This window comes from Ascidiella aspersa, chromosome 9 (genome assembly GCF_963924565.1).
Source record: "Ascidiella aspersa chromosome 9, kaAscAspe10.2, whole genome shotgun sequence".
Classification (NCBI taxonomy): domain Eukaryota; kingdom Metazoa; phylum Chordata; class Ascidiacea; order Phlebobranchia; family Ascidiidae; genus Ascidiella; species Ascidiella aspersa.
In genome coordinates this window covers 18,168,562-18,180,005 of record NC_139455.1, presented here as the reverse complement: position 1 = coordinate 18,180,005, position 11,444 = coordinate 18,168,562, and the positions used below count along the sequence as shown (strand labels likewise).

Below are 11,444 nucleotides of genomic sequence, written 5' to 3'. Positions count from 1 at the left end.
GAAGTATTTCAGGATTCAGAATGACCCTGAGCATCGCTGCACCTCATCCTCGGTCATCGGCAAGACGAGGAAGCCGACCAGGATGCGGAAGAGAATTATTAAGAGGTTGATTTCCTAGATAAAATAAAGGAACAGGTTGAACCTCTCAACCTTGTCCTATGTGTGTACGTGCTTCGCATGATTAGTTTTAAGTTCAATACTGTATTAGTACTGTAGCATGTGTGATTAATTGCAAGTCTCATTAAACTAATTTGCCTCGACCAATCAACCTCACTATTACTTCAAGGTATTTGCTGTAGTCTGATTACAAATCCACACAGTTTTTGTTGGCTGGTGTTGAGCTGGCCAGCCAGAGGCCGGCAAGCAACACAACCGCTTACTGTATTAACTAGACAAGACTGGCGACCAACTGAGTATATCGAAACGCCAACACATAAATATATTTACACTTCGCATGACGGAAACAGGTTACGTGTCATAGCACGAAAAATCTTTTTTAGGGCAGCGGAAATGTGTGTCATCACATAACGGCGCGTTTGGCTGGGAATGTTTTGGTTAGCAAGTTCTTACGAGCGGCAAAATAACGGTAAATTTCCATTACGTCATGGCGATAAAGACAGGTTTTATGTAAAAACAAACGAGGTAAAATATGCAATACGATAAATTCCACATTATCCACTAATTATTACTTATGACGCTACAGTACGCTAGTTCTATCAAAAACTGCAGTTTGTTGTATTACCGTACTTGTTTTATGATGTTAGGTTATTCTTTGGCTCGCGGTTAAGTCGGTCAAACTATTAGGGTATCCAAACGTCGACACCATAACAGCCGATGCTAGACTTATGGCCGCCGTTTGTCTCATACCCTCTCCCAACAGTTTCAGGCGTTATTTTGGCCATAGACATGATTCCGATGAATTTAGGGCGTACCGGTATTCCGGTAGATTTAGGCCTTATCTAGACGATTTTGATATTATTCTATAGACTACTCGATATTACTGCTTAATTTTTAATTTATTATGTCGTTGGTCTAAAAACTATCGTTTTATAGATTTTTCTGCTTTAGGTATTGTTGATTTTTAGGTCTTATTATGTGTTGTAGTAAAGCGTGCAGTAAGTGTTTCTTGCAACCACATCGTGTTTTCGCATACTTTATGTTGCATTTAGATGTCATGACGTGATTCTGAAATCTAAATTACAAAAAATTCAAACAGTCGCGCTTTTTATGTAACTGTCTTCAAAATACCAAAATCAAACGTTACTGAATAACTGGGGCCCCAACTAAAATCGATGTCAGTCTGTCTCACATGCTTGATGTATCATTTCGTTGAACAGGCTCAAACGTTAATGAGCAAATATAACATTAACCATGAGGCCTTATACACTGCTATCAAACTCATGGTTAAAACAGAGAACTATTGAACTTGAAAAATAACTCTTCGATTGTAGAACAAACTAGGTTGACACGACATTTATGTTCAGCAGTGCGGCTGGAGCTGCGGTTCAAAAAAACCTAAACCATTTTGCAACCCACGTCGGTGTAATACAGAGAGAAAGTTGCGAGGTTGTGCCTCTGATCACGACCAGTGATTGCGATGTCAGGATAAAACCATTTTAAATAAAAAAGATAAAACTATTTTACTGTTGGCCTATACTAAAATTACCGCAATTTCACAACAACACCTTATTATTGTTTTTTGTAAAACCTGTAGCAATAATTACTCCAATTCAGATTTAAAATTTTGTGGTGCTAATCCATTGTGAGGGCGTCATTGTAACATTTGTTAGGTCAAATATTTTTAACTTCTCTTTTTTCCCTAAACTTGGCAACTATAGTCATTGTCTGCTCGTTGTGGTTTCAAACGTGTGATTTCTTATCGCAAAGTCTATGTATTGTTGGCGCAAGGCAAATCTAACGAGAAGAAGTACGCGACGGTGGTAGAACTAATACTGCAAACATTTATCTATTCATTCTGTTGTTATAAATTGTATTACTTTATTAGTATATCTGTGACTGATCTGAACAAATCCAATCCTGCTGCAAACCAAAAAGTTCATACAGTGCAGTGAAGATAGGCGACAAGCGATAAATTTGTCGCGTGATTTTATTGTAAACAAAAGGTTGCCACCTAGTTAGTTAATCCATAGGGAAGTTGCCCGCTGCGGTGAACTTGTGAACTTGTAAAGGAAACGCCAGAAAACGAACGTAGCTTCCAGGTAAATAAGGTTTAACAAAGTTTAGCATCTGGTGTTAATAACTGGTCTTAATAAACCATAATCGCTATTAAAAATAGACTATTTTTTTTCATAATCTTAGTAGTTTGTTGACAATCAATCCAAACGGCACTGGTCTAGAATCTTACCACAATCCACGTTATTTGGGTTGGGGTGTGGGTTAACGTTCAAGTTAGGGTGGGTCAAGTATTATTGTTAAATAATGAATATAATAAAAACCCAAATATTGTGCGTTGATGTAATATTGTGGTAGGATTCTAGACCAGCGCCATATCCTTGTAACATCTTACTAAAATTTTACAACAAAATAATATTAACATGGGGGTTTGGTTGGCGCTGGTCTAGAATATGAAATTAAGACACTAAAAATTCACTAAAACAACAAAGTGATTTTGTTTTGTTTTAAGTGATTTGTCTGAAACAAAGATTTACCAATACATTTTATGAACTGTGAAAACACAGGTCTTTTACACGGTTTTGTAGTGTTTCTTTTTAACATTATTTACTTCTATTTGTTATAGTTTCTAAAAATTGCTGTTTGTTTGTATTTATTGTTCATTAAATTTAGGCAGATACTAGACAACAAACAAAATGGAAGGCCCTGTGGATCCACAAATTAGGCAGCACCTAGAATCCCTCAACTCTGCAAGTGAACGTATCAATGTTTTGGAAAACATTTTAACAGTAAGGGTTTAATTAAACTATGATGTTGCAAAGCTTGGGATTCTAAGTATTATTAAAAAAAAGGGTAATAAGAAAAAATATGTTGAGCCAATAGCTGTGCGTTATTACTAAGACAATAAAATAGACAGCACTTGTTCAAGTTAAAAATAGAAGACAGTTGTTTAACACTGACAAAATTATTTTATTTTTGTAGGAAAAACGCAACCAATACAGGACAACCCTTACTGAGTCTACCCATCATTTAAATACTGTTGCCAAACGGATTGCAGACAATATCACCAAGGCAAGACCCTACTTTGAAGCAAGAAAGAAGTCTGAAGAGGTTTGAATTTTGTATTATTCTCATGGCTGTTTCATTTTTAGTTTTTCTAGTTTGTATTATGTTCATTGAATTTTTGGAACAGCTGTTTTTTTATATCAGTAAGAAAGAGTGTTAACCATTTTTCTTGTATGTTTCTTTCCATTCTGGGTCAAAATTTGAACAGTAGAGACTAGAGACCCTTTTAGGGTTGTTTAGTACTAAGACCAAATACCAAATCCATATTATACCTGTACAATAATCTCACAACACATGGGAAATAACAAATCAACATAAAAATTGCCAATTCATTTGAATAACATTTATGATGGCGTGTCTGTAAAAACATCTGTATGCTCTAGCTTTAAGGTTTGTTTGCTTGTTAGTCAACCATCCGTATATAAAATTGAATGTTTGAAATTGTCCCAACTGTTGTCCAATGTTAATGTAGTAATTCAATTATATAAATCTATTTGCTTCCTACCAAATTAGTAATATCAGTGATTTTATTAAATTACAAAGCCTTATTGTATAAAGAAAATGAGATTAATAAGATGTTTGTAGATCATAGGTCTACACAGGGGTACATAGGCATGCAATCCTAAAACATTTTTGTTGTTTAAATGCATTTTTTTAATTATATACCTTATTGTATACTCTGACTTCGTCAGCAAATGCACTATTTTTCTCCAATTTTTATAGTCAAAGCAGTAAGGTAATGTTAACAAAAATAGCTAAATACATTTCTTAGTTTTGTGCAAATTATTTATGTGTTAACTGTTATTTGAACAGCATGTTTGTCACTAGTTTTCAGCTGTCGTGATTTTCCATAGTTTTGTAAATTAATGTTATAAGTTTCTGTGCCACAAACAAATAATATTTGTACTCATTGTATCTGACTGTAATATTTTATCTAGGATATTATCCTAGATCTACACATGGTATTGGTAATTATGGCGTTTTAGTTCCAAGATTAGGGTAATGAAAAAAAAAAAATTTTTTTTTCTTTTATTTTAAGTTTAATTTTCTGCATTCATATAAATCATATTGATATCTCTGAGAATTAATAAATGTAGCTTTTACTATTTATTTATATTTTTTAAAGCACTAAATCTTTAATTTATTACCTTGAATTTTCGTAGGCCCTTCAAGAAGCGCAAAAAGCTGCCATTAGATTTGAGCGTGCTGTGAGTATGCACAATGCTGCCCGTGAGATGGTAACGGTAGCTGAACAAGCTTTGGTTAAAGGAGGCCACGACACTAACAACACTGCTTGGCCTGAAATGTTAAATCATGCCAATTTGAAGGTAAATCAAAATTTCTTTGTCCATATGTCCAGTAATAAAACTATAGGCAGTCAATTGTTGCTGGGATGGGGTACACGAAAGGAGAATTGCCTTATTAGGTCTATAATCCAGCTTTTGTGTCAGGAAGTATGTTATGGCATAGGCAGTAGGCACCATGCTTAGGATTGTCATAAGAGGATTTTCAAAAATGCCATCAGTTTACTGTATACCCTATTAGCTATTGCTATTTTTCTATATGGATGTTATTTGTTTTCTATATGCTTTTAGCATCTACTTGATTTACCTTGACTCCCTTATTTGACCAATTTTCCTTCTATGTATATATCATGGAAATTAAACCTGAGTTAAAAAAGATATAAAGCTATTTAATACCAAACTCATTAAATCAATAATATGAATTTGGACAAAAAGTTGGTATTTTGCAACCAGATCTTCTGTTTTAGGTAAATGAAGCTGAAAAGGAGCGCATCGATAGCGAAATTGAGCATCAACAAAAAGCAGAAGTTTTCAAAAAAGTTGAACGCAATGTAAAAAATCTGGAAAAGAAATTAAAAGTGCACATTGCCAGGTCAAGAGGATATTTTGAAAAAAAAGATCAAATTCACAAAAAGCTGCAGGTATTTTAAATATTTTATTGTTTTATGGTTAATCATGCGGTTTGTGATATGTGCAAATTATTATACACATTAGATCAGGCTTGAGCAAACAACAGCCCACAGGTCAGACTTGTCTTGCTTTACAATAAATTTTGCCTGGAAACTATTCTACAAATTATTTTACGGCGGGATTTGCCTTTCAGTTGCAGACTTTTCTGCTTGACAAATCAAGCTTTTTCTGGATTTTCATTGTATATTACATTAAATTAAAAATAGAACACTATACTACATTAAACCAAAAAATATAAGTACAGCAATGTAGACTTTTCTGTTCTTGACTGTTTGACAAACAACAAATAAAATTATTTTTTGAGTTTATCTAACCCCTTCAAATATCAAAAATAAAATTTTCTAGTTGATAACTACCATAAATCTTTACCTTTAAATAATAAACCAAAGGACATGTGTGATTTAAATTGCCATCTCTTGTGGCTGTGGGCTAGGGTGGAGTGAAAAAAATAAAAATCACTAATTTAAAAAAAGTCCCCTCTCAATAGTTGCCTTTGGTCCTAAAACTAAGTTTAAAAATGTTTTTTGGAAGTTGCCTTGAATACTCGGGTGACAACCCTGATGCAAAGGTCATGTAGGGGTCAAATCCCAGAAAAATGCCATAACTCTTTAACCTGTGGTGCTAGAGAGTTAGTTTTGATGCCAAAAGAAGCAGAATGTGCACTTTCCTATCTGTCCTAAAAGAACTATTTGTCCTAATTTCATTAGATATATGGTTATTTTCATAAAATGTCATTTTTGGTTCAAATGTGAATACGACATAGGATTATGCACAGTTTTACATCACAATAACATAATCACAACACAATAAATCAGCATAATGAGTATAAAATATCTCTAACCAATGAAACATACATTTGAGAGGTTTTAGATGAAGCACCAGCACAGGATGGTAACAGCAAACAAATACAAAATTGGGTTTCATAATATTAAATTAGCGTAGACGTTCTGCCAGTTTTATGCAGGGAGAAAATGGCATCAGCATGAGGACCTAAGATTGGAATTGATTTTTGGTATTGTATCCAGGGCTGGGGAGCCACCGTAAAATAGCATTAGCTCCCGCTCCAGCTCCGGAGCCATCAGGCACTTATTAAATGGCTCAGGCTCCAGCTCCGGAGTAGTAAAACTCATATCCTTTGGCTCCATATCCGGTGTTTTAAAAATTGCTTTTGGCTAACTAACGTTGGAGATGGAACAAAATATAATTTCTTAGCTTTAGCACCACAAATTGAAAAATGGCTCCAGCTCCACAAAAATAATAAAAATGGCTCCCGCTCCAGTTCCACAAAAGTAATAAAAATGGCTCTGGCTCTAGAGAAAATGCTTAGCTCCGTGCTCCAGCTCCGGCTCCCCAGCCCTGATTGTATCGCTTCATCAGTTTTCGTGACCGAATCTTTAGCCTGGTCAGGCCGTCACGTCTTTCGAAGCCAGCTATTGCTGATTAAGATTCGGTTACAAGCTTCAAAACTTTTTCATGCTAAATCTTACTACAAACTTGTGGACTTAAATTCTGACCAAACCAATGAACCACCAGCAATTCGACACCTGACCAACCTTGATGTTAAAAAAATCAGAGAAGAAAGGCTCATTATGTGCCACCCATGCCACAATCAAGCTGTGGAGCGCCACATAAAGCTTGTTACAGAAGCTTCATCATCAGTAGCTGGCTTCGACAGACGTGACGGCCTGACCAGGCTAAAGATTCGTTCACGAAAACTGATGAAGCGATAAAATACCAAAAATCAATTCCAAGCTTAGGTCCTCATGCTGATGCCATTTTCTCCCTGCATAAAACTGGCAGAACGTCTATGCCGGTCATGTTAAAATGGCGGATCGCGATCCGGTTCCGGATCTTTTCAGCATTTTGTGCGGATCTTCTAATGTAGTCTTAAAAAACAAACTTTCCACAGTGTTTTTATGTGAACCAATTGTCAGTGTAAATGAATTTTGAAAAAAAAAAAAAAAAATCAGCATAGAAAGAAACTCCCAAATGCTAATCTTTGTAAGCGTTTGAGGATATCAGTCAGCAACAGAAAATCCAAATTCGATGCTATTGTAAGACATAAAATGTCTGAAACAGGGGAAGTATTAAAGTTATCGCGTTTACATAAATAAAGCACCATAAAAATTAAAGCGTGTCCAATATGTTTACTATTGGTATTTGGTGGATCATCATGTTGTCAGGTTTGGCTGTGTTGGATCATGGCAGAAATCATTTGAACACCCCTGGTCTACGCTATTTTAATATTATGAAACCCAATTTTATATTTGTTTGCTGTTGCCATCCTGTGCTTGTGCTTCATCTAAAACCTCTCAAATGTGTGTTTCATTGGTTAGAGATATTTTATACTCATTATGCTGATTTATTGTGTTGTGAATATGTTATTGTGATGTAAAACGGTGCATAATCCTATGTCTTATTCATATTTGAACCAAAAATTACATTTTATGAAAATAACCATATATCTAATGAAATTAGGACAAATAGTTCTTTTAGGACAGATAGGAAAGTGCACATTCTGCTTCTTTTGGCATCAAAACTAACTCTTTAGCACCACAGGTTAAAGAGTTATGGCATTTTTCTGGGATTTGACCCCTGCATGACCTTTGACTCAGGGTTGTCACCTGAGTATTCGAGGCAACTTCCCAAAAATATTTTTAAACTTAGTTTTGGGACCAAAGGCAACTATTGAGAGGGGACTTTTTTTGAATTGGTGATTTTTATTTTTTTCACTCCACCCTACTGTGGGCCATATGCTAGAGCTAATGATGATTAATAAGATCTTGCATATGTTGCAAAGCTTTACTGCAACTATAATTATCATTTAATAAATGTGAATACTACTACTGACGGAAATGATAATGAGTTCTGTCTGTTGAGTCGTCACACAAGTCTACCACTGTCATAATTGTAAACCAAAACGTTTTGTTTATTAATGATATAAAAAATACTGATATTCTTCTCAATTGGTAGAAAATTAACGAAATACCATTAAAATAGATGCTCTATAGTTATAGGTAAAATGTCAATTATTTGACCCAAGCTACCTTCAACATGATTTTTTCCTAATCTTATACTACATTTTCTTATATAACTTGCAAAAGAATACAGAGTGTAAATTTGATAAATATACATGACAATAAAAGCATTTAGCTAGCTTAATATAAAAACCCTGTAGGATGATTGTTTTTTTTTTGGCAATCATTGATATTTGTTTTAAGAACTTGACGATAGCAGTAACTGAAGTGGACGCCTCACTAAACAAAGAGAAACAGGCTTACTCAGAGGCGTTACTTAACCTGGAAAACATCAGCGAATCCATTCACGCACAACGGCGGTCCTACCAAGACCCTGCTGTACACACGAGGGAGCCAGGTGTAGGTGCTGAGACTGTGGCTCCTAACACCTCGGAGCGGCAGCCAACGCAGGGAAGAAGTAAAAGTAAGCTCAACTTTATGTAATTCAGCGGGGTATTTTCATACGCTTTACACGTTTAGCTACACTGGGTTAATGTGGTTCGGCTACGTTTTAAGTGTTAGCAAATAGATTTTGCACATTAAGTGATGACTGTATAATTTAAAAGAATTTCTTGTTTTACTTTTTTAATTTTGCCTGCATGCAACGATTTCTGATATTTTCATGAAATTGCACAAATTATCTATGCTTTTTTTGCTGTATTTGGAACAGCATCATGAAATGCCATGTATTTTTAACATTATGATGACCAGATAGTAATATTGTTTCATGGTTAGAAAATAAATAAAATGACAACAATAAACAAAATTACAACGAAAATAAATAAAATGATTAAAATTGGAAAACACAGCTCATATCAGATAATGCCTAGTCCTGCAACAGCGAATACACCACTGCTACTTTCTTTTTGGTCCAAAGCTGTTTACATTTAGCTTTGTGCAAAAAAATGCATTTTTGTACATAAGGTACTTCGAGCGACTTAAATGAAGCCGCTTTCCCGCAAAAACAATCCGCCGTCACAACGCCACTAGAAGAACCAACTAAGAGTGCAAAAAGTGATGAACAAGTCGAGCCGAACACGAAACTCGACAACCGCCAGACTACGATCAGTTTACCGAGATCGCCAAAGCACAGTTCGCCGAGTCAATCCAAAATGCCAAGCCCTGCTGTCGAAAAAAAGTCAGAGGTGCTTTTGACCATTGCCGGCCTTGCTCAAGTCTCCGTTTCCAATACGTGAAGTTATTAAATTGATTTTTTCTAGATTTTTTTCGCACTAGGTAATGTACTATTTTTACCGTTTGTGTTAACGTCTTTCGAATCGATAATGCGTTTTTGGGTTGGTTTCACTGTGCGTGGTAAACAACTATTACTAACCAGTCCTGTTGTGGACGCTAGGCTTATAAGTATTGCTACTGTGGTTACTGTTAGCACTTTTAGTTGTTTGGCATGCCCTATGGGTGCTTCTATACTAAAAGATTCAAAAGGAAAACCAACATATTTTATACCTTTATTAGTTCTTCCTAAACCAAAGAAGCTTAACAGTTGAAGAGCTATTTATTTGCGTTGTATGACCTTTTGTTTAACTTTTTAACACCCAATAATTATATAAAACCCAATAGGACGACCTGACAGAAGTAAGTTTTTTTTTGTTTAAACTTTTAGTGGAAACACGTTTATGTGCTTATGAGATTTCAAAATAGGTTGTGTAGTTTTTACCGTTAGATAAATCTTTTGCACAGTGTGGTTTACTGCTATCCTCCGAAAACATCTGTTAATTTAGTATTACTTTTAAAAGTTGCAAATATTAGTTTTGATAACTACTTGCCACTTGAGTTTAGTTTAAAACTGGATCATGATTTCCCGAATTGACTGCAAACGTACACATTTTCGTTTTTATGCATGATTGGGAATATGTCTTTTGAACTGTTATTTTCGTTTTTTTCCTAAAATATCAAACACTTTTTTTATTTTCAGGCGTTTTTTTTTTATATTTTTTTAATGTTTAATAGAAAATTTTCTGTTTTCATTAGCTTTCTTAATAAACAAAAATAAACTTTTTAACACCTTTAAAATAAAAAATAAATTACGTTTAACTTTTCTTGCTCTTAAAGTGAAGCAGAAACTTTCAACAAAACTCCCATAAATCACTGTTACCAAATCTTATTTGCCCACTTGTTACGACGCGTTATGTTACATTATGACGCAATTGTGAGAGAATTGATGCCTTGCAATCAGCTGGCGAGCTGTTTATGTTTTTATGCTAGGGACGTTATGAAACCAACGTCATTACTGCGTCGTGATGATTTACAAGCAAACCCCATCGCCTGTATATGCACCAGTCGTAATTATACCCAAGGGCTGTAAGTTTGCATCTAAGGCTGTTTAACGTAAAATATGCCTTACGTTAAAGCTCAAACTTGTTTTCGTTATTATGAGCTAGTAGGACTATACCGTTGTTTTCATCGCTAGTAGAATGACTTTTTTATACACTAGCGTACCTTGCGTAGTCTAGGTGAACTCCGCAAATAAGTGAATGAATGAATGCTGGTTGGTTGGTAAAAAGCATTAAAAGGGCAGATAAATATTTTCGTTGCCATTTTACGATCCTGGTTATGTTAATGCTTGTAATCTAGTGGTATTTATTTTTAGTATAAATGCCTTATTAACATTCTATACATTTCTTACAATTTTGAAAACAAGAGTTTGTATGCCTTGCACTTGGGATATTCATAAAAAGCCGACTTATCCGCCAAAATCCGCTTCTTGTGTTATTCTGTATTTGCCGGGTGATTTTTTGCGTCAAAAGTGTTACTTTTTACTTGTTTACAGTAAAGAATTGGCCGACCACAGAACGACGGGTTATTTTATTATTAAAATAGGAAAAAAAAAAGAATTTAATCATATGGTTTGTGATATGTATTTACAAAGTCGCGCTCAGTAAGAGAAGAAAATAAGAGTCGGCACAGAAGAAAAAAAATAAAAAGCACGATCGTGAAGGATGTTTGTTAAAATTGCACTCGGTAAATGTCCATTCAGTTCCCTAAGGCTTCATCAGCACCACACTTGGCATGCGCGTCAGCATTTCGGTAATTAAAACGTCATATTTTGTCTACGTCATCGGTTTCGTTCGTTCATGTTTTTTTTACTAAACTTAGATTAAATAATGACAAGAAGTTTAATTCACTTTAAAATATAATATCTCGCTCACTATTAGGATTTTAAATATCTTGCCCACCATTAGGATAAGAGTATAACATACTGTAGTTGGAAGACATG

At 34.8% G+C, this 11,444-nt stretch overlaps 1 protein-coding gene across 1 annotated transcript; it reads left to right on the top strand.

The window, feature by feature from the left end:
• The first annotated feature begins 2,134 nt into the window (after nt 1-2,134).
• LOC146133377 (SH3 domain-binding protein 5-like) lies at nt 2,135-11,095 on the top strand. Its single transcript, XM_083396863.1, has 7 exons — nt 2,135-2,219; nt 2,806-2,921; nt 3,115-3,243; nt 4,362-4,526; nt 4,970-5,143; nt 8,414-8,633; nt 9,134-11,095. The coding sequence occupies exons 2-7, from the start codon at nt 2,829-2,831 to the stop codon at nt 9,403-9,405; spliced, it is 1,053 nt and encodes a 350-aa protein (XP_083252989.1). The 5' UTR covers nt 2,135-2,219; nt 2,806-2,828; the 3' UTR covers nt 9,406-11,095.
• Nucleotides 11,096-11,444: the final 349 nt, after the last annotated feature.